The sequence below is a fragment of the Pleurodeles waltl genome, chromosome 4_2 (assembly GCF_031143425.1).
Source record: "Pleurodeles waltl isolate 20211129_DDA chromosome 4_2, aPleWal1.hap1.20221129, whole genome shotgun sequence".
Classification (NCBI taxonomy): domain Eukaryota; kingdom Metazoa; phylum Chordata; class Amphibia; order Caudata; family Salamandridae; genus Pleurodeles; species Pleurodeles waltl.
Window position 1 is genome coordinate 386,267,776 of NC_090443.1, and position 24,735 is coordinate 386,292,510.

A 24,735-nucleotide genomic window follows, 5' to 3' on the forward strand; every position below is an offset into this window, starting at 1 on the left:
TGACCTGCGCATACACCCACTCCACAGTATCGACGGTCAACATACCGTCGAGGTAAGTACATCGAGGAAAGAATAGATGCATCCTGGTAACATCACGTGTACTTAATTTGACAATATAGTGGCGACTGATACTGTGGAGTTGATATATGCGCGAGTTCGAAATGCTTTGATATTGTGGCGCATATTTATACTTTTTTTGCGCCGCATTTGCGTCACTTTTTGACGCAAAAGCGGCGCTAACTTACAAAATACAGGGCCGTATTTATACTCTGGTTGCGCCGAATTTGCGTCGTTTTTTTCGACGCAAATTCGACGCTAAACTAACGCCAACTAACGCCATATTTATACTATGGCGTTAGACGCTTCGGGCGCCAAAGTGCCCGGAGTGAGCGTCATTTTTTAGCGGGAACCCCTTCCTTGCGTTAATGAGATGCAAGGGAGGCGTTCCCGTCTAAAAAAATGACTCCCAGGCCTTTACGTGGTATTTATACTCCCGGGCAAAAATGACGCCCGGGAGTGGGCGTGGCCAAAAACGGCGCATTTGCGCCGCTTTTTAACGCCTGGGTCAGGGATGGCGTTAAGGGACAAGTGGGCTCAAAATGAGCCCACAGTGCCCTCCCCTGCCCCCAGGGACCCCCCCTGCCACCCCTGCCCACCCCAGGAGGACACCCATGGATGGAGGGACCCATCCCAGTGAAGTACAGGTAAGTTCAGGTAAGTATAATTTTTGTTATTTTTCAAATTTTTTTGTGGCATAGGGGGGCCTTATTTGTGCCCCCCTACATGCCACTATGCCCAATGACCATGCCCAGGGGACATAAGTCCCCTGGGCATGGCCATTGGGCAAGGGGGCATGACTCCTATCTTTACAATGATAGGAGTCATGTTGATGGGGGATGGGCGTCGGAAAAAAATGGCGCAAGTCGAGTTACGACGATTTTTTCGACGTAACCTGACTTGCCCCATTTTAAGACGCCCATACGCCATTTTCCCCCTACGCCGGCGCTGTCTGGTGTACGTGGTTTTTTTCCACGCAAACCAGGCAGCGCCGGTCTGCTTGCGCCGGCTAACGCCATTCCATAAATACGGCGCCCGCATGGCGCTTCAGAATGGCGTTAGACGGCGCAAAAATTTTTGACGCTAAACTGCGTTAGCGCAGTTTAGCGTCAAAAAGTATAAATATGGGCCACAATTGTATTTTGTAGGTTAGCGCCGCTTTTGCGTTAAAAAAAAAATGACGCAAATGCGGCGCAAAAAAAGTATAAATATGACCATCCCCCTCACTCCACAGGAAGACCGATAAAGAGGGGCCGTAAAACCAGTTGTGTCTAGGATCCGAGATCCTGCGGGAAGACAGGAGACCACAGCATCCATGGCTTGAACAGCATTAGATAAGTCAAACAAGGGAAAATAATCTACCCTGTGCACTGTCAGTGGTCTTCTCCAGGTTCCACTCATAACATACACATCTGTACATTTTTGGCATCTGACTCAAGAAGAGTTCGATACAGAAGAAAGCCTTTGACATATATGGTATACTGAGCCCCCAGAGATATGACTTGCCAATGGTGTGACTCACCCGTTGCGTCCAGCGTCAGAGTAGAGCTGGCCTCTGAAGTCCTGAGCTGGCCGGAGCTCCACGCCCTGTAGATGCACCGGTAGCGGGCTGGGCGCGCCGCTCTGGGTACTGAGAAGGTGACACTGTGCCTAGACTTCGGGGCATGTAGCTCCTCGACCGGCGTGGCCTGTCCTTCCCTATACAGGAAGAACATGCCCTCTGGGTAGGCGCTGGCTGCAGTGCACCGGATCCTCACCGCTGGACCTTCGCCATCCAGAGCGATTTCAGGGGGTGGCAGTGCCTCTGGGATCAAAGGAAAACAGAATTTGGAAGGCGCGTTGGATTGTACTGTGGTTGCATTTAAGGCGTGAGCAGAAATATCGCCAATCTCCCCAGGCCCAGTAAAATACAGCAATGTACAGTAAACAAGCATTATAACATAAAATGCCGAATTGTATCTTCAGCATTACACGTTTCCACTTTTCAACTGGCAAGCCGGTTGTTGCTTCGTGAAGCTCCGGAAACATCAAGGAGTTCTAGAAGGTTCTCCGGCTATTTTCTACCTACCAGGCATTTTAGTAAAGAAGTGAACCTCCAGGGACTGCAGTCACAAGTGGCGCCAATTTGCAACAGTTTAAAATGTCTATATGTGGACCTACACACAAGGGCAGAGTTAGCGTACCACAACACACACACACTCTGCATGGAACACACAATGGACCAGATTTACAAGCCCCTAACGCATCCTTGCACCACACTAGCGTCATTTTTTTATGCTAATGTGGCTCAAGGAGGCAATTTCCCCAGCCTCATATTTACAAAGTGGCGCATTACATGCATTGCGCCACTTTGCGACCCCTTGCGCTATATTATGCCTGCATCATGCATAATGTATGCAATGGGGGCGTTCCAGCATTAGGAGGCCTGCAAAATGGCGCAGTGAAATGTACAAGAATTCATTGCACCATTTATGGTGTCATTTTTATCGCCTGCTGTAAGCAGGTGTTAAAAGGACGCACCCGTTGTAATCAATTCGCCTCCTTGCACTTTACTCCACTAGCTTCAACATTTTTAACGCCAGTGTAGCAAAGGGCCACAATATCATCAAAAATGTTGAACCTATTGTTCTAACAACCACCATGGTCACTGGTATTATAAATACGGCGCACACATGGTGTCATTAGGTGGGATAAGGGCGATGCAGGAAAAGTGGCACATCAGTATTGATGAGTCACTTTCTTGTAAATCTGGCCCAATGTATTGAACTCACAAAGAATGGTGACTGTTGCAAGTGTTCATAAAGTGTGACTTCTCATCTAAGCACGGTAGCAGCATATAAGCGTTGGTACGGGAAATAAGTGGATTTTTTTTTAATTCGTTGCATTTTTGTATTTCAATATAAATGTGTTCCCTGCAATATATGCACTTTCTCCTCCACACTCTGAGGTCTATTCCTAATTTGGTGCATTTTGCCACACCTACAACAGCATATACAACTGAACTGTGTAGATGTAATTCAGATATCAAAAAAGGTGTGAAAATGTGTTCCCAAATGTTTGTGAAAACCAACTAACATTATGGTGATGGGTTCACTTCAATTCACAGCAAATTGAATGCACAAAAATATTTAAATTCAAATTCAATGCTGCAAATTAATCTAAAAATATAATTATCTAACTAATTTTTACAAAGTAAGTAGCACTCTAAATGAACATAGAGAAATGCAAATACAAATAAATAATAGGAATATAGCTTACAATAGTAAAGCAGGTGCAGTACTACCGAGATCAGAGGGTGTAAGAGGGCTTCTGTACCCCCAAACATACATGTTTTTTTACTACCAATCCAGGAGTCTAGACCCATAGTCCTTGCTAGCCTATGAGTCCGCAGCAGCTTTACCACACCACTTACTACTTTGAATACTGTGAAGAAACCGGTATGTAGCTTGAAGGAAAGCTCTTCACATATGAGAATGGATATTATTTGGGGGCATTATTTTGGACAGTTTAGAATAGTGGTCGAAGTGGTCAGTAAATGAGGGGCACGAGGTGTCCATAGTTTTCTTAATTTAAGAAAAAACATTCCCCTCATTTTTGTGAATAGACAGCCGTCCTGGGATGGTTAATTCAGAGAGATGAAATGCTTAAGTTGTTTCCTGTGTTGTGAAACTGAGTGGGGAACAGACAGCTAAACAAGCCTTCCTGCCAGGGTACCTGCATTTTTAAAAGAAATGTAAATGTGCACAGCTGGTAAATCTGCAAGTGTAAAGGGTGCTTGGAAACAGTTATTGGCTTTAATTAATGGAATCTGTGGGAAGCTGGCCCTTTATGGGGTAGGCCAATACCATGTGAAGGGCCATGCTATGCAATCCCAAAGTGCTCTATTTGGAGGCAGTCTGGTCGACCAGCCTTAGGCTTAACACAGAAGAGTGCAAGATATCCACAAATACACATACACAATAAATGAGCCACATGACTCAAAAAGGAGATCCACACCAATTTATAAAAATAGCATGTATCTTTGTATATGTTTAGGCATTAGAGAAAAATCATCCAGGTAAGTAAATTTTTAAATAGGAATTCTTTTCACTTTAAGAAGTAGACAAAGTGCAATTTCTAAGTTCTGCAATGTTATCACATAGGAGGAAAAACGAGCTGTACAAACAGGTAGAATACAACGACTTACAAGACCAGTCTCCAGGAGTTAAGGGAGTAGTGGGCAAAGTCTAAGGCAGCACCAGCAGTATGCTGGGTGCAAGCCAGCGTTTGGTGCCCAGTGCGTTTCAGTGGAGAACGGTCACTGCAAAAAGAGGCTGCAGGCTCTGGCCAGGAGACCAGTTGGCTGAACCAACAGCAGGGTTTCTGGCCTCATGATGCTCGGGCACAGGTAGGCACCTTTGGTCCTCTTCTCTGTGGTGCAGGGGTGACATGTGCAGATGTGTCTTTGGGTGTTGGGTTTTCCTAACCGGAGCGGTCGCAGTAGAGGGGGGTTGCATGCAGAGGCTGCAGTGGTCATCAGGGAGTCTAGGAGAGGTAAAACCATGGTAGAATTGCACTCTGGAGGGCTGGGGATCCTTGTCGGCACCGGTGGTTCACTTTAACTTGGGTTGGAGATGGCGGTTGCAGTGAGGATTTCAGGTGTTGGGTTGTGGCGGTTCCAGAGCCTTCAGGGTCCTTTCTTTTGGAGTTTGCTGAAGAACAAGCCTGCTGTCATGGGAAGTCTTGAGTCTTTTTCAAAGGCAGGCAGTCCTCCAAGGTTTCTGAAGTCACAGCTGCAGACGAGCCAACTTTGGTGCACATTTTTGACAAGGGATGTAGACTGGCCGGTGGGGTTGGTACCAGGTCAGCTTCTTCTTTTCTCCTCTTCTGCTTTCACAGCTCTTTAGGGTCCTTGGTCTTCTTGGGGTCATCATGATCTGCTTCTCTGGTGCCAGAGGTTCATCTAAATACTGAATTTATGTGCATATGGGGTGTGTAGAGTAGTAGCCAATGGGCTACTGACCCTTGGGTTCACTATGCCCCCTATATGACCACTTCCTGTGGGAAGTGGGTCTAACCCTGCCCCAGAATTCCCAGGCATGCCATCTCAAAGATGGCTACCTCTGAAAAATCGTGTTCACCTCAGTTTAGACCACCTTAGGGGTGGTACTAGCCCGAGGTGGGCACACCTACCTGACTAGCAAATTTTTCCGCATGTCCAGGTGCCAAGGGGCTCTGGACAATGGGGTTGGCTTCCTCTCCTGTGAGTGGGAGCCTATATTTGCATTTGAAAGGTGGCAGCTTTTTGAGACTTGCCGCCTTAGGAAGGCTAATCAGCAGGCCATCCTGTGGGATCGGGGTTACACCCTCTTTCCAGACAGGCTTTTGTTCTGGGCATCCTGAGAACAGAAGGCTCTCACCCTAGGGGGCCAGAAACGTGTCTCGGGTGGCAGGCTGGCAAAAACCAGTCAGCAAGCACACCAGATGCTTGTAGGTTTTCAGGGGCACCTCTAAGATGCCCTCTGGGTGCATATATTGATAAACCCATCAGTGGAATCAGTGTGGGCTTATCAATACGAGATGTTTGATACCAAACTTCACTATCTTCATTGATGCCAGCATTTAGCTGGCAAACTCGTATTGACCATTGTCCAGCACATGCATTTAAAATGGCTTCCCTGGCCACTTACTATGTCTGAGAATTGCTAAAGAGATATCAGGGGCATATCTGCTCTTGCTGGTATGCCCTCATATGTAATATAACGTACTTTGCCTTAGGTCTGTCAGGCCTGCTGTAAGGGTGACTTACATTTATTGCATGCAGTGTTAGGAGACATGGCACACAGGGATGTGTGACATGTGTTTTCGTTTTGGTCTGCACCAAGACCCGCAGCCCGCAATGGCAGTCTGTCATGGGCTTAATGAGGGGTTCCTTAGGGTGGCACAATTCGTGTTGAAGCCCTTAGGGACCCTTATTAGCGCCCTAGGTACCAGGGATACCATTTACCAGGGAGTTACAGAGGGAGCTAAAGGATTTGCTAATTGGGGAAACAATTGTACAGTTTAGGGAAAGAGATCTGGCACTGGGGACCTGGGTAGCAGGAACCCAGTGCACTTTCAGTAAAAATCACATCACATCAGACACCAGAGAGAAACCATGCCAAAAATGAGGCACTTTCCTACAGAAACACTTGAAGCTTCCTCATAACATTGATTTATTCTTTTGAGTGGAATTGCAAGGGAGTTACCAGCTGAGCTGTGAAGTGTGTGCTTTTAAAGGACAATTTTAAAAAATACACTATGTACAGTATGAGTATTACTAAAATCTAAATTTTGGAAGCACTTTTTCATTTTAAACCTCTTTGTACATTTTATAGTAGTCTATCTTATACTGTATGTATTACAAGTTTAAAATAACGACTTACATACACACAGTGCTTTCTGTCACAGGCTGGGACCTCATAGCACTAAATATAAACAAGTCCTTATTCCCCACTGCACCAACCAAGATTCATTTCTGTGGCTCGCTGGATATAGACACAGACCTCTATAGTGCATTAACAAATAGAGGTTTCATAATGTATGATAGCATTTCCCACTGATTAATTTAACTTGCATTTATTTTATGGATGAGCCTGCAATAGCATGTGCTACAGCATGCAACTCACTTGCAAGATACAATTGTTCAATCAATCAATCAATCAGAGTTTTATACAGTGCAGCTACTCACCCGTTAGGGTCTCAAGGCGCTGGGGAAAGGGGGTGTAGCGAGTACCGGAGGTGGATTAAAAAAGCCATGTCTTCAGTTCCTTTGTGAAGCTGGGGAGGGAGGTGGTTTGTCTGATGTGGATTGGTAGGGCATTCCAGGTGGGGGCGGTGAGGTAGAAGAAGGAGCGTCCTCCTGTTCTGCTTTTCTGGATGCAGGGTACTTCTGCGAGAGAGAGCTGGGCTGAGCATAGGGTCCTGTGGGGTATGAAGAAGTTGAGTCGCTGGTTAAGGTAGGCAGGTCCGGTGTTGTGGAGAGCTTTGTGTACGTGGGTGCAGATCTTGAAAGTGATTCTTTTCTCAATGGGGAGCCAGTGCAGTGTGCGTAGGTGTTGTGAGATGTGGCAAGGTCGGGGTAGGTCGAGGATCAATCTGGCGGCAGCGTTCTGGATGTTTTGCAATTTGCAGGTGAGTTTTTTGTTGATTACGGCGTAGAGTGCGTTGCCATAGTCCAGTCTCCTGGTGATGAGGGCATGTGTGACGGTCTTTCTATGCTCGACGGGGATCCATTTGAAGTTCATGCGTAGGAGGCGGAAAGTGCAGAAGCAGGTGGAGGTGACTGAGTTGATCTGATGGTTCATGCTGAGGTCGGGGTTGTTAACGAAAAAGGGCTTGCCACCCGCCCTTTGCTTACCATATGTTGGCTTGCATAGCACTCTTCTTTACAGCCATATAATTAGTCACTGTAGGCCAAGCATCATTTCCATTCCTTTTTGTGGAGCAGGGACCAAGCACTGATTGACTCAACTTAATCAGAGCCCGGCCGCAGCTCCCAACATGATTGAGGTACTATTTTGTTCTTTTTAACTTCTAGTGCCTTGCAAACAGAAGGCATGTGACTGCAAACATGTGCCCAGCATAACAAACAAAATTTAAAGGTTTTATTTTCTCTAGTCAACTTTCTTTTATTTTGCCAAGTCTTCTTTTCTCACTTTGCACTCATGCTTTGCTTTGTTTTGGCTCGTGGGCTCTCCACCCCATTCCAATTTAATCCAAGCAATTTAATCCCAATACATTCCACCCCACCACAATCCAATCAGCGCTACTCCAGTCTAATCCACCCCACACCAATTCAATCCACACCACACCACCCCAATCCGATCCACCCCACTCCAATCCAATCCAATCCACTCCACTCCAACCCAATCCACTCTGCCAAACTCACATCCAATCCACCTCGCCCCAATCCAATCAAATTCACCCCGTCCCACTCCAGTCCACTCCAATTCAATCCACCCCACTCCAATCCAATCCACCCCACTCCAATCTAATCCTCCCATTATGATCCAATCCACCCTACTATGGTCCAACCCAATTTATTCCAATCCAACCCACCCAACTCCAATCTACAACACTCTAACCCATTCCAATCCACACCAATCCAATCTAATCCACCCCACTCCTATCACCAATCTCCACCCCATGCCAACCCTATACACCTCATGTCAATCCACCTCACTCCAATCCAATCCACCCCACTCCATCCCACTCCAATCCATTCCAATCCACTCCAATCCAGTTCACCCCAGTCCAATCCACCCCACTTCAATCCAATCTGCCCCACTCCAATCCAGTCCACCCCACTTCAATCCAAACTATCCCACTCCACTCCAATCCCCCCCAGTTCAAAAAATCCAGCCCACTCCTGTCCGATCCACCTCATCCTAATCCAATCCACTCCCATCCAGCCCACTCCACTCCAATCCACCGCGCCCCAACCCAATCCACCCCACCCCACCCAATCAGCCCACTCCAATCAAATCCACCCCACCCCACTCCAATTGGTCCCACTCCAATCCAACCCACTCCAATCCAGGCCGAACCACTCCAATCCAATGTACCCCACTCAATCCAATCCACTCCACACCACCCTATCCAATCCACACCACTCCAATCCAATTCACCCATCTCCAGTCCAGCCCACCCCTCTCCGCTCCACCCACTTCAATTCCACCCATTCCAAACCACTCCATTCCAACCCACCTGCTCCAATCCAATCCACTCACTCCAGTCCAATCCACCCACACCCCAATCCAATCCATCCACCGAAACTAATCCACCCCGCCCTAATCCAGTCCACCCCACTCCATCCAATCAAATTCATCCCACTCCAACCCAGTCCACCACAATCCACCACAATCCAATCCACTCCACTTGACTCCAATACATCCAACTTTACCCCACTCCAACCCACTTGACTCCAATCCACCACACCCCATTCCAATCCAATCCACCCCACCCCAGTCCAATCACTCAAATCCAATCTAATCATCTCACTCCAATATAATCCACCCACTCCAATCCAATCCACCAACCCCAATTCAATCAACTCCACTTCAATCCAATCCAATCCACCTCATCCCAGTTCTATGAACCCTACTCCTAACCACTCCAATCACCTCCCTCCAATCCACCCTACCACTCCACCTACTCCACTCCAATCCAGCCATTCCAATCCACCCTAATCCAAACCACTCCACTCCAATTCACCCCACCCCACTCCAGGCCACCCCAATCCAATCCACCCACTCAAATCCGATCATTTCCACCCCACACCATTCCAAAACACCCCAATCTAGTCCGCCCCACCTAGTTCCACTCAATCCAATTCATCCCACTCCAGTTCAATCCACCCAACTCTGGTCCAATCCAATCCATCACAATCTACCCCACTCAAATCCACCCCTCCCCAGTTCTATTCACCACACCCCTATCCACTCTGATCCACTCCACTCCAATCCAATTCATCCCATATCACCCCACTCCACCCACTCCAAACCAGTCGGCTGCAATCCACCCCACTCCAGTCTAATCACTCCAATCCAATCTAGTTCACCCACTACAATCCACTCAACCCACTCCAAAAAACACTCACCCCACTCACCCAAATTCACACCACCCCAATCAAATCCACCCCGCTCAATCCAGCCCACTCAAATCCAGGCCACCCACTCCAATTTAATCCAACTCACTCTATCCAATTCACCCCACCAAGTCCAATCCGCCTCACTCACTCCAGTCCAATCCACACCACACCATCCAATCCAGTCCACTCCAACTCACAACACTCCAATCCAATTCACCCAACTACAGTCCAATACACCCCTCTCCGCTCCAATCCAATCCGCGCTACTTCATTCTAACCCACCCCACTCCAATTCAACACACTCCAAACCACATCAATCCAATCCACCCCACCCCAATCTAATCCACCCCATCCTAATCCAGTCCACCCCGTTCCACTCATTCCAATTCACCCCACTCCAATCCACTCCATCCCACCGCTCTATACCACTCAACTGCAATCCACCAATCCCAATCTAATCCACCCCACCCCAGTCCAATCACTCCAAATCAGTCTAACCATATCATTCAAATCCAAACCACCCACCCCAGTGCAACTGACCCCACCCCAATACAATCAAATTCAATCTACCCACCCCAGTTCTATTAACCCCACTCCTATCCACTCCAATCTAAGCCCACTCTAATCCAATCCACTCACTTCAATCCACCTGACTCAATCCAATCCACCCCTCTCCAATTCACTACACTCCAAACTACCCCAATCTATTCCACCCACTCCATTCCAATTCACTCCACCCACCCCAATCCACTCCTCCCCCCACCATAAGTAAGTCCACCCCACTACACTCCAGCCCAATCCTCCACAAACCGCCCCATTCCAATTCAGTCCATCTCACTTTATCCGACTCCACTCACTCCAATTCACCCCACTCCAAACCACTGACTCCAATCCACCCCAGTCTCTTCAATCCAATCTAAACTGTCCACTTCAATCCAAATCAACCCACTCCAATACAAATCAACCCACTCCAATCCAACCCACCCCAAATTAGTCCACTCACTCCAATCCAATCCACACACCCAATCCAATCCACCCCGTCCAGTCAACCCCACACCAAATCAATCAAACCCACCCCAATCCAATCCACCCAACCACAGTTCTATCCATCACAGTCCACTCCAGTCCACCCCACCTCACTCCAATCCACCCCACTCCAAACCACCCAAATCTGAGCCACCCACTCCTATCCACCTCATCTCAATCCATACACCCCACCACAATCCACTCCACACCACCCCACCCCAATCCAATCCACTCCACTGCACTGCAATCCACCCCTCCCACACCACCCAATCCAACCCATCCCACCCAATCCAATACAACCTACTCTCCCCATTCTAATCCCACTCCAATCCAATCCACCCCACTCCAATCAACTCTAATCCAATCCACCCTAATTCACCCCACTCCACCCACTTCAATTCACCCACTCCAAACTGCTCGACTCCAGTCCATCCCACCTCAGTCCAATTACTCCAACCCAATCTAATCCAGCCACTCCAATCCAATCCACCCACTCAAATCCAATCTAATCTTACCCGCTCCAATCTAATCCACCCCACTCCATTCCAATCCACCCTACTACATCCCAACCCACCCCACTCTACTCTAATGTAAAAAAAAATCACCCCACTCCATTCCAATCCAATTCACCCCAATCCAATTCACTCCAATCCACAATCCAGTCCACCCTACCAAATACAGACCATTCTAATCCAATCCACCCACTCCAATCTAATGCACCCCACACCAATCCAATCCTATCCACTTTATCCATTTCACTTTACTCAATCCAATCCAACCCACCCACTCCAATCCAATCCACCCCATGCCACCCAATCCAACCCACTCCAATCCACAACACTCCCAAGTGCAACCCAACACAATCCACCCTACTCCATTCAAACCCACCCAAGTCCAGTCCACTCAAACCCAGGCCACCCCACTCCAATTCAACCCACTCCAAACCACCCCAATCCAATCGTCCTAATTTAGTCCACCTACCCTAATCAAATCCACAACACACTACCAATCCAATCTACCCCACCCAATCGAATCCACTCCACCCTAATCCAGTCCACCGCACTCCACCCATTACAATACACCCCACCCCGCTCCAATCCAATCCACCACCATCCACCCCACTCTAATTCATCCCACTTCCCACCACTCCAAACCACTCAACCACAATCCATCCCACACCACCCAATCACTCTAATTCAATTTAGCAATATCACTCCAATCCAATCCACCCACCCCAATCCAACCAACCCTACTGCAACCCAATCCACCCTACCCCTATCCACTTTAATCCACCCCACTCCAATCCAATCCACCCACGCCAATCCACCCAACCCCAATCCAATTTAATCCACCCCACTCCAATTCACCCCACTCCAAACCACCCCAATCCATTTCACATACTCCAATCCACTCCACCCCACCCTAATTCAGTCCACCCCACTGCACTTCACCCAATCCAATCCACTCCAGTCCAATCCACCCCACTCTAGTCTAATCCAATTCACCACGAACCATCCCACTCCAATCCAATCCTCCAACTTTACCCACTTCACCCACTCCAAACCACCTGACTCCAGTCAACCCCACCCCAGTCTCTCCAATCCAATCTAACCCACCCACTTCAGTCCAAATCAGCCCACACCAGTTCAAACCATCCACCCCAGTCCAGTCCAGCCATTCCAATCCAATCCACTCCTCCAATCAATCCTACCCCAATTCAATTAACCCCGCTCCACCCCAGTTCTATCTACTACAGTCCAATCCAGTCCACCCCATCACACTCCAATCCATCCCACTCTAAACCACCCCAATCCAAGCCACCCTCTCCAATATACTACACCCCAATACAATCCATTCCACCCCAAGCCAATCCACCCCACACCACCCAAACCCAATCCAATCCACCCCAAAGCACTGCAATCCACCCCACTCAACCCAATCATCCCCACCCAATCCAATACACCCTAGTCTACCCACCTTCATCTAAATCACCCCACTCCAATCAACTCCAACCCTATCCACCCTACTTTACCCCACTCCACCCACTTCACTTCACCTCACTCCACTCACCTCCAATCCATCCCACCTCAGTCCAATCACTCCAATCCAATCTGATACAACGCACTCCAATCTAATCCATCCCACTCCATTCCTATCCACCCTACTGCAATCCACCCCATTGTACTCTATTTCACCCCGCTCCACTCCAATCCACCCCACTCTACCCCAATCCAATCCTTCCCACTGCCTCAATCCCCTCCACCCTATTCCACCCCTCCCAACGACACTCTACGACACTGCACTCTACAACACTTTCAGCCAGTGAATCACTGACCTCTCGTCCCCTCTACTACACTGATCTCCAACAAATCCATTCTACAACATTCTACTCCCCCTACTCCACTCTATGACACTCCATGCCATTAATGTATAGCCATGCTAAACAGCAGCCACACCTGTGTACAACATGGCTAAAACACATTGCCAAAGCCAATAGCTCTTGCATAGGCGAGACATATTGGCAAGGAGGCCCATTGATTACAATGGGTCCGGCCTTTGAACGCCTGCTTTCAGCAGGCATTAAAAATGACTCCAAAAATGGCACAAAAAAATCCTGTAGATTTCACTGCACCATTTTTGCGGGCCTCCTTGCGCCGGAACGCTCCCTTTGCATACATTATGCATGGCACATGTATAATGTGGCGCAAAGTGTTACAACATGGCACAATGCATGCATTGCGCCACTTTGTAAATATGGCATGGTGATTTTGCAAGCCTAACGCCACATTTGCGTAAAAAAACGACCCTTATGTGGCGCTAGGCCTTTCTAAATTTGGGCCTTTGTTTCTTTAGCCATGCCTTTGACCCCGCCCCCACGCTCACTCACCCCGACCCCATTGCACACAGCATCGCAGTTCCCATGCTTTTTTAAATACACTTTGACCACTGGTTTAGAGTTAGTAGAAAACAGTGTTAAGAGTGTTGTGGTGAGAATAGTAAGGGGCTTGATGAAAGAGCCTCCACCATGCAGGAAGGGATGTTTTAGGGAAATTAAACCTTCGCTAATTTTCCATCAATTCAAAACGTAAGGCATTCTGTGACAGCCTCCGCCTGGATGGAACATACTTATCGCTCGAAAACTAACCAGTTACTCTGAGGTGCAGTTTTCGATGGCCTTGCGCGGAACTAAATTAACACAATGAAATGTGATTTCGATTAATGTATGCACTGGAATCACATAGTCGCTTCAGCACATCTGCACTGCATTTCCTAGCTCCTCCCCTGATACTCCCATGGCAACGCTCTTCGGTGTGAAACAAATGGACAACTATACATGCGTTTTGTATATATTGTGTAACACATCCATTTTGTTGCGCAAAATGCGTGCTTTGATGACATGCATTTGGTGCTATTTCATGCTTTGCGAGCCAGATTTAGGCCCATATCTATACTTTTTTAGCGCCGCATTTGCGCCGCTTTTTAAGCAAAAGCGGCTTCATTTGTGCCGCTTTTGCATCAAAAAATGACGCAAATGCGGCGCTAAAAAAGTATAAATAATGTGCACTTGCACGAAGCACGAGGTTTTGAAGGAGTACACCATGTTTATTTCTCGAGAAAGCTTGGTGAATCCGATTGTATGCACGTAACATACATATGGTATATGCATTACTAATTGATAGAAGATGTATATAGGCCGAATCTACACCAAATTACTGTGGCTTGACGTAACCCCCTTTTGGCAGGCGGCACCTTTAAAATGTCCAAAGTCGCAATAAATAAATTGGCAAACCAACCTGAAGAGGTTCCTCGAGGCATCCCAAAGATGACACCTAAAGAGGCGGAGAACAGGCAATGTTTATCGAAAATCAGCAACAGGAGGGTTTGTGTGAAATCCAGGATACACATACAGTGAGATTCGCTCGTACATTTCAAATTTTAAGTTGTGCACCATCAGGTTTTCCGTGAGAATACAGTTTCACAAGATCAGGCTACTCGTCATTGTGAATCATAGCACTGCAGTAGTTCCCGCATTTAGGGAATTTCTGTGGAGCTCCTGTATAAACCAGACCCTGTGTACTGTGCGCAGTTTAAATAGATGGTTTTCATAGCACACATCAACAGCTGCTCTTTTGAAGCTTAAGTAGCCCGTGTCACCCTTAGCCAAATCCAAGGGTATCCATTTTGTCGAGCTCAGAAGGTTGAAAGGCTGAATGGGCCCTAAGGGGATTTTTAAACTATGGCCTGCAAGTTTACCAACAGGTTTCTGTGGCCCACTGAGTTACTTCTCCAGGCAATGTGAGGTTTTCATTTTACCTTGGAGGTAGTATTATCTCGAGGGTTTCTGAAATTATGCAATTCTGTGCCCGCACTTGCCGCATAATCCACCATCTTCAGCCGAATTTCCCGATTTTAAGAAATTGGGGGAAATGTTTCTAGCTCAAGCAGATCAAAAGTTAATGACAGGTCTGCACGTAGAATGCAATGTTACAGTCGTTCAACTGGATGCCAAATTCAAGAACTAATGAGGTGAGAATGTTTCTCGGATCGGGTTGATGGGCTGGAGAAAAGGCTTTTGTCAACCGCAGGAAACACACATCTTGCATATTTAAATGTAATGCAAGCATTGTGGAGAAAAATATTTCTTTAGACTACTAAAAATATTTCATCTCCGTTTTCAGGCAAATTAACAGTAGCTGCTTAAAGAGGACACTCTGATTTTAGATTAATCCGAAGTGCATTTTTTAAGTGCTGAAGCTTTGAATCTTAGGGCCGTTGCAATGACCGGCTGCCTTATTTTGAGTTTTACGGACTACGAGCTTCATGCTGCGGGAGGAAAATGTAGTCTAGCTGCATAAACCAGTGGTTCCCAACATTTTGTCTCCTGAGGAGCCCACTGAATCACTACTGGAAGCCAGGGAACCCCAAGCAATTTGTACGATTCAAATTTCAAAGGTCAAAAAAGTAATTTGCAAAAAATACTCAAACAAGAGCACATCAAACAAATACTCGAATTACTAAATATTTTATTATTTTATATTAAAAAATTATGTAAAAATCAAAACATTTTAATGGGAAGGTTGGTGCTGCATCTTGGTGACTAACTTTTCAATGTTTGGATTTATTCAGAAAGTTGAATCCTCAGGTCAGATTCGACATTTCCAAAGCGATTTCGGTATTTATTTTTGAGGTACCTAAGATCTGAGAAAGCTTTTTCACATAAATATGTGGTGTGAAAAGGAAGTAAAACCTTAAGTGCCTCTCATCACTCCATAGTCCCCGTCACATGTATTTCATTTGTTTTATTGCACCTTTCATACCGATGTAGGGTGTTGGAGCACTTTACATCACACACGCACAGAGACAATGTATCATACATGGCTCAATCAGCATACAGAAAATGTTACATAAGGCAAAGGGGACTACAAGGTGTAGGATTCGCATGTCATTCATACTCGCAGACATCTTGTAACAGAGCTTGGTCTGGAGAAGGACAAACTCAGGATTCAGCATTGCAGCATTGACGTTAATAAAAAGAATGTATTTCTACCCAAACAAACCTTTTTAAGCAGCATCAGGATAATGAAAGACTGGGAAAAACATACCTTTCTAACATGTATCATGCAGTTTGCATGCAGCTCTTTGATGGCAGTTCATAGCTCACTGTGCTATATTACAATTGTAAGTTATGAACTGCACAGTAACAAAGGAATCTCTGTAACAAAGCAGTAATCCACTGTGCAATGCACATAAAATACTGTTCTTTGAAATGCATGATACACGTTCTTTGCAGCAGGCATATTAACCATCTGCGCTACCTTAGATGAGTCAAAACTGCCACTAGACAAAACTCCCATCTCTCTCCAGCAGGTACATTAATCACCAGAGTTATCTTGACATTTCTATTTTGGCCCAAAAACTGCTGGCTATACAAGGAACTTTGCAATGTTTTTAAAACTGCTGCACAAATGAATTAAAACATATAAAATGTGTCACGGACACCTGGGCTCCTGTTGGGCTTGAGCCATTCGTTTTTTCTTTCTTTCCCCAAAACAAACTCCTGCTCTGTTTTTGGAAAAGTGAAATCTTTTAAAGGTTTGGTGTAAGCATCCCTCACCAATGACAGGTGCACACCAAACTTTTAAATGGCTTTGAATGAACCATTCTGACCGCAGTTCATACAAATCCATAGACTCCACTGCAGGGTTGGATGTGAAACCTAAATTTGGCTGGTGGAATAAAGGCAGGAGGAAGCCTCCCTGACTCCCTTTACTCCATCCGCCAAAGATTAAATCAACCCTTAAATATTTAAGTTAGGGGTGTAGCTTGTTAGATCCCTATGGAGTTGGTGCTAATAGTTCTCTATTCCCAAATAAAGAAAATCTTCAATTCAGCCATTGATTACACCTATTTTGTATTAATAACCAATGCCTGGACATACTTCTGGCATTAGTCCCATTTTATTTTCTTCAGAAAGTCTTTCCTTTGAAATCTAACATGGCTTTCGTTTTTTAGTGTTGTTGTTTATTGTATCCTCTTATTTTTGTTTTTCCAACTATTATTACAATTTAAATTGTGAATTAATTAATTAGATCAACAGCGTACAACGCCATCAGTTTGACTTTCTTACTTCGTGTAGTATTTCCTTCACCAATCGATTTAAAAAACAGTCATTTAAAAATGATATTTTAAGTATTACAATTCTTATTTTTAAACAGACATTTTTTTCATTACAATGATCATCTATTTTTGTCCCTCTGACCGTATTGGGACCTTCTTATTACCTCCTTTCCCTCTTTATTGTTTTTTTTTTGGACTATTGTTGTCCATTTAATTACATACACTACATCTGAGTTCTTAACAAGGTTATGAGATCTTCATCATGATAAAACAATGTGGTATATAACTTTGAAATAATTTCATGCACAATTCCACATCTCATGGGTGCCGTGCTTCTATTTTTGGAGGCTTCGTCCCTGGAACAAATACTGTGACTTGCTTATTGTTCCAGGAACAGAGACGTCAGTTAATGCAACACGCTAACTTAATGAAGGTAATGCACCCCATAGGCTGATTAAACAAGATGGTAGGCTAAATGAAAATATCCTACAAAAACGGAAGCAAAGCACCCATGAGATATGAAAAAGATTGTTAAACATAGTTATGAGTCCAGAATAAAAGAGGCACATCTTATGTTAGTATGTACATGTGGGCTTATTTTCTACTCAGTGCAAAGTTGTATATGTCTTACACAAACTATTTTACTCTGCGAGGTAAAAGGGATAATGTTAATAAGTAAAAACATATTTAAGAGTGCGTGAAATGGAAATATAAAAGTGTGGGTACTCACTAAGCAAGGGCACCTCTTTCCATTTGAGAAGTGTTGGTGTTTATTGCACTTCTGCTGAGAAGTGCTCCCTTTTGAATGGAAGAATTTCAGAAACTCCTTACCTGACAGTACCTGCCCATATAATGTATTTTCCTTTATACATATATTAGCAACCTTGCAGCAAAATGTGGTCAGCTCACCCCACATAATTTCAGAGATCCAGCACATCTATAAAGTTATATGACTAAAAAACAATGCATTGGTCACCGAGTAAATCATTTTAACAAATGGGCTTTTTAGCAGGTGCTCTGTTTCCAAAATAACACTTTTTCATGTTCTGGCCTGCAGTAAAAAATACACAATGCTTTACACTGCACTTTTCAATTTCTAAGTACTATATGTAACAGGTATTATTACCTAATTTAATGATCTTAAGTTTATTGGCTTTGGAAGGATAGAAGTCTGGGTTGGCCTTGCCATGATTCAAATGTGTGTCCTGCAAATCAAGCAACTTATCGGCATCTGTTGGCTTCATTATGCCACAAAATATTACCTGTTTTCGAGGGAACATTTTTATATACAGTGAAAGCAACCCCTTTAATCAACACACAAAAAATACAACTTTCTCGTGTTGAAGAGAAATAGAGTGCCCGAGCCTCAGGCTAAAACGTTCAGAAAAGGCTTTGCAGCAAGCCTTATATTATATCGAGGAAGCACAGTGAGTGACACTGGCCAGCCACCTGGGATGTCTGTGGGTGCAAGGTAGGATTAAGAAACCTCATATTAACACAACTTTGAAAAAAAGTATTGGCAAAGCCTATTGGTCTCACCTGTGCAGGAGCTATAGGCTTTACCAATATGTTTTAGGCATGTTGTACACCAGCATCGCTGCTGTTCAGTATTGGCTAAAAGTTAGTGGGGTAAAGACAGTGCTAATTTGTGCTTGTTGTTTCCGGTGCGAAGCACTAGCACTTGATTTTGAGGGCCGGTGCTTATTCTTCTGCCTCAAGCATTTACTGCGAGCAAAAGACACATATGGGAAAGGCGGAGGAAGAGAAAAACGAAAAAGCGTCACAAGGGGAGAAAGCAGAAAGCTGCAAAAGTGAGCTGAAAGGGTAGGGAGTAGCTTTAAATGGATTGAAGAGGCCCAAGATGGCTTTTGAGTCAGTATTTCGTGTTCCCACATTTAAATTTAGCAGCCGCTTGTTTTAAGAGGAGGGCTTTGGGCACCAGCACGTTTTTATTTACAAATTAAGCACTGGGTAAAACAGAGTGGTGTAGAGTGGATGTCATAAAGTGGAGTGTTATGGAGTGGTGTGGAGTGGGGTAGAGTAGTGTAGAGTTGAGTGACATCGAGTGGAGTGAAGTGGATTGTCAGGGAGTGGTGTGGAGTGTCGTGGAAGCAGTAGAGTGTTATAGAGTGGAAGGGCATAGAGTGGAGCAGAGGTGAGTAGCATAGAGAGAGGTAGAGTGTCATAGAATGGAGAGGCACAGAGTGTCATGGAGAGGTGTAGAGCAGAGTGGAGTGGCGTAGAGGGTATTCCATAGAGTGGATTAGAATGTTGTACAAAAGAATGGTGTAGAGTGGAGTAGATTGCCGTAGAGTGGAGTGGCATAGAGTTGGGTAGTGTAGGAGAGTGGAATGGCATAGAGTGTAACAGAGTGTTGTAGAGCTGAGTGGTGTAGAGTGGAGCAGAGAGGGCCAGAGTGTCAGAGAGTGGAGTGGCATAGAGTGGAGTGGAATTGAGTAGAGTTGAGTAGTGTGTCGTAAAAATACGTTTTCATGGAGTGGTGTAGAGAGGGCTGCACAGAGCGTCACAGAGTAGAGTAGTGTTGTAGAGTCGCATAGAGTGGAGTATAGTGTTGTAGAGTGGAGTAGCATAGAATGAAGTAGAGTGTCATAGAATGCAGTAGAGTTTAATGGAGTAGAGTATCATAGAGCGGAGTATCATAGAGCGGAGTGTCATAGAGTGGAGTATCATAGAGCGGAGTGTCATAGAGTGGAGTAGAGTGACCTAAAGTGAAGTGGTGTAAAAGACAGTGGTGCAGAGTAGATTGGTATAGAGTGTAGTGGTGTAGAGTGCATTGGTTTTGAGTAAAGCTGTGTAGAGGGCATTGGCATAGGGTGCAGTGAAATAGACTGCAGTGGCATAAAGTAGAGTGGCGCACAGTAGATTGCAATGGAGTACAGTGTAGTGGCATGCAATGCAGTGGTATAGAGTGTGGTGGTGTAGAGTAGATTGTTTCAGAGTACAGTAAAGTGGCGTAGAGTGGAGTGGTTTGGGTAAAAAGAAGTGGTGCAGAAGTGGTGCAGGGAAAAGTGCACAGGTGTAGTGTAGTGTAGAGTGATGTGGGGTGCACTGGTGTACAGTAGTGTGGTGTATAGTGCAGTGGTGCAGAATAGACTAGAGTGGCGTGGAGTGATGCAGAGTGTAGTGACATAGAGTAAGGTAAAGTGGTGTAGAATTGAGTGGTGCAAAGTAGAGTGTAGTGGCAGAGAGTGCAGTGGTGTAGAGTAGAGTAGTGCACAGTCAAGTGGTGCAAAGTAGATGGGTGCAGAAAACAGTGGCATAGAGTACAGTGGCGAAGAGTAGAACAGAGTGTCGTAGAGACGAGTGACGGAGAGTGCAATGGTGTAGAGTGGTGTAGACTCCAGTGGTGTAGAGTGCAGTGGTGCATAGTAGAGTGGCATTTAGTTCAGTGGCGGAGAGTACAGTCTTGCAGAGTAGAGCATTGTTAATTGAATTGGAGTAGACTGCAGTGGCATACAGTGCAGTGGCAAAGCGTAGAGTGGGGCAGAGTACAGCGGCATGGAATACAGTGGTGCAGAGGGTAGTGGTGTAGAGTACAGTGGTGCAGAGTAGAATATAGTGATTTAGGGTGCAGTGACATAGCAATGGTGTGGAGTGGAGTGGCATTGCATGGAGTGGTGTAGCGTGCAGTGGCTTAGAGTGCAGTGATTCAGATTAGAGTGGTGAGATCAGTGGTGAAGAGTGCAGTCTTGCAGAGTAGAGTGTGGTAGAGTGCAGTGTCATAAAATGCAGTGGCGTAGAGTAGAGTGGTGCAAAGAGCAGTGGTGAGGAGTACAGTGGTGCAGAGCAGAATAGAGTAGCTTAGCATACAGTGGCATAGCATGCAGTGACAAAGTGTTGCAGAGTAGAGTGTAGTGGCGTAGAATGAAGTAGTACAGAGTAGTTGGCGTAGAGTGCAGAGGCATAGAGTGCATTGGCCTTGAGTAAAGTGGTAATTAGTGCAATCACTTAGAGTGCAGTGGTTTAGAGTAGAGTAGCATAAAGGGGAGTGGTATAGAGTAGAGTGGTGCAGAGTAGAGTGGTGTAAAGTGGCACAGCATAAACTGCAATGACCTAGTGTTCAGTGGCAGAGAGTACAGCATTGCAGTATAGACTGTCGTAGAGTGCAGTAGTGTATAGTGCAGTGCCATACAGTGCATTGGTGTGGAGTGCAGTGGCATAAATTGGTGAGAGTAGAGTGGCGTAGAGAGCAGTGTCATAGAGTACAATGGTGCAGAGTAGACTAGAGTGACAAAGAGTGCAGTGACATAGAGTACAATGGCATAGAGTGCAGCGGCATAAACTGTTGCAGAGTAGAATGGCACAAAGTGCAGTGTTGCAGAGTACATTGGCATAGCGTGCATTTGTTTTGAGTAAAGTGGTGTAAAGTGCATTGGCATAGAGTGAAGTGATACAGAGTAGTGTGCGGTGGCTCAGAGAAGAGTGGAGTGTCACAGAGTAGAGTTCAATGGCACTGAGTGCAATGGTGCTGAATGCAGTGGCACTGAGTGCAGTGGTGTAGAGCAGATTGTTTCAGAGTAGAGTGGAGTGATAGAGTACAGTGACACAGAGTGGAGTTGCGTAGAGTGCAGAGTAGATTAGAGTAGCGAACAGCACACTGGCATAAAGTGCACTGTCATAGAGTGGAGTGGTACAAAGTAGAGTTCATTGGCATAGACTGCACTAGCATAGAGTTCAGGGTTGCAGAGTAGAGTGGCATAGAGTGGAGTGGTGCAATGTGGAGTGTGTGGGCATGGAGCAGAGAGGTAAGAGTAGAGAGGCACAGTGTGAAGTGGCATTGAGTTGAGTGGTGCAGCATAGAGTGGAAAATTCATGGTGTGGTAGCACACTGCCATTACAGACAGCACACCTTCAATTGAAATGACCATTACATTTGCACAGGCATAGTTTTATTGATAGTGTACAGTGCACAAACAATAATGTGTGGAAATGTCATCACCTAATGTGTTCATTTGTTTTGATTGTAGTGCTTCATTTTAGCTTTTCTAATTCTGATATATTGTGAAATATCTGTACAGTTTATTTCCAGACATTTTAAATTTTGTTATACAGCCTTCCTGAAGCACTGCCCAAGTAGCCAGCATGATTCTTACACACAGACTCCCACTTTGAAGTCAGAGAAAGAAAAGTAAACACCAAGCTCCGTGGAAGACAGATCCTGACATTTGACCGCTGTCGTTAAATGCACAACAAATGTGACAAGATAAGAACAAGATTTAAAGGCCTGTTTACAGAAATGTAGTACTGGTAGAAGAATGCAGTCATTAGTGTTTGGGCAAAGGAAAGAACAAACTCAAGCTGGATAGCCTAACACAGATAGGGCCAGCAAATAGAAAGCAAGCAAATGTGAGTTACAAACCACAGGGCAAATGGCAAGTAATAGGGCAATGCATTCACAGGGAAGCTTTCTGGATGTCCCCAAGATGTCATTAGCAAACCAGAGAGCTGTGTTGTCTGGTAGGCTGGAGAGCAAATATTGCATATTTACTCTGGGTCTGTTAACCTACTGGAGAATGCCCTGACTGCATTCACGTACAAGAGGTCGCCATGTCTACTGACCTGAGGACTGAAAATATGAGATAGGCAAATCAGACCTTCTCAACAAGTTCCCAGTTCAATTAATACGAAGCATGGTGGGCTGCAATAGAAAAATCATAAAGAAACATACCGAGGTATAGCAGCAGAACCGATCGTGGCATCACAAGCGCGTGGGCAGTGGTCGCTGAATATGAGTATGACCGGGGCACGCTTAGTACCCGTTTGCCAGCCCTCTGTGGTGTGGTAGAAAAGGAGAAGTTGTGTTAGGCAATTTTTCTGTGTTTCTTGAGGATATGAGTCACTAACAGTGGCTGAAATATGTGGTGCTCGCTTTCATGTTCCCAGTCTCTGGGACTAACGGTAAAACTTGGGGGGGGGGGGAGTGAGTCAGGGCGAGGTATATGGGGTTCGCAGTAATTTGATTAGAACATGGTCGATCACTCAGAGCTCTAATGTAGCAGAAGTGTCTAAAATATTATAACAATCGTAAATGTTATACAAGCAGAAAAATACGATGCAAGGCAGAACAACACTAAGAGATTAAAACAAATAAAAAAATATTAAACGTATCTAAAACAAAGAGTAAAAAACACGTGTTACTGGTACCTATGCCAATTCAAGGAGTATAAGATGTTGATTAAAAGTAAAAATGTGGCGTCCCAGCCGTGATTGTCCAAGTGGGTTTACGGAGGACAGCCAAGTTCGCTTAGTCATGAGTGAGTCTGGCTTCCACAATGTGACTCCCGACTCCTGACAGAGTGGGTTACACTGTGAGTTCTGTGCACCCTAGAAGCCAGGAACCTCTCATACAAAACACCATGCCCGCCACCTGTTGCTGAGGCAACCTGGGATTATAGACCGTCCACAAAACCATGTTAGCACTGCCGCCTACGGGTCCCACCAAGAACATGCACCCAGAACATCCTCACAGAGCCCTTCACTTCGTGACCTCTGCCCACGCCCAAGAGGAAGTCATGCGATGTCTCACAATTGGTCAATATAAAGAGCTCCAAAACAGCCTAAGTTTTTCCTATACAAATTCATTCGTCCCAGGCAGACCAAATTGTTACAGGCTATGCCTGTTCAATGCTTGGTTGTTTTGGACCGAAACCGAAGGAAGTGTATCCACCTTTTTCGTATAAAAAAATCTTGAACCAAAGGGTTTAGAACTAAACCCCATTTCAAGATTTGAAGTAGTCAAAAAGGAAAAGCTTACATTTTTCTATATTTTCACATTGATTACTATCCAACCCATATTCATAGCAAAAGGCCAATGGACAAAAGCATTTCCACTTTTTTTTTTTTAAACTGAAACGTGTCTAAACACGAGTCTGCTCTTGACCAAGAGTGTTAAATCTAAGGATATGTATTTTATATTCAAAGAAAGGTGCTGGAGTTTCCTGATTTGACCCGTACATTATCTGACGCAAGTAATTGCTGTGATTGTAAATTGTAAACTATTTATATAGCGCTTACTACCTCTGACGAGGCGTTGAAGTGTTTTGCGGCGAGTAGCATGGTGTTTGGACAAAATATTGAGTCAAAAATATCTTGTGGACAAAATATTGTGTAGAGAATAGCGAGAAAACAAATATTTTGAAGGTAAGTTTCTATGGGTAAGGAAAGTTTTACTATACTTAACTCCATATTTATGTACCTTGTTGAAATATATATCTTTAAAGTATGTAGATGTAGAGGTAAGGATAATAAATCTGTACTTAGCTATTTGCACTTACATTCTCGAATATTTGGTTCTCGATATTTTTGACACAATATTCTGTACAGATGATATTTGTAGCATTTATGTTCTGTCAGATAACCAGGAGCATGCTACTCCGGAACTCAAGGTTATAGGTAAATAGGTA

At 45.2% G+C, this 24,735-nt stretch overlaps 1 protein-coding gene across 3 annotated transcripts in view; it reads right to left on the bottom strand.

Annotated features, from left to right (window-relative positions):
• The window catches only part of C4_2H19orf38 (chromosome 4_2 C19orf38 homolog), a 67,461-nt gene extending 44,353 nt beyond the window's left edge, over positions 1–23,108 (bottom strand). For 2 of the 3 annotated variants that reach the window (XR_011202796.1, XM_069231527.1), the window contains exons 1-3: positions 23,001–23,108; positions 14,488–14,523; positions 1,580–1,861 (exon numbers count right to left, since the gene is read on the bottom strand). Coding sequence is in view for 2 of the 3 variants with exons in the window: in XM_069231527.1 (XP_069087628.1) it covers positions 1,580–1,861; positions 14,488–14,523; positions 23,001–23,031 (349 nt within the window). In the remaining variant the exon portion in view is untranslated. The remainder of the gene's footprint in view (positions 1–1,579; positions 1,862–14,487; positions 14,524–23,000) is intronic. The other variant, XM_069231528.1, reaches the window with a different exon arrangement.
• Between the last annotated feature and the right edge of the window lie 1,627 nt (positions 23,109–24,735).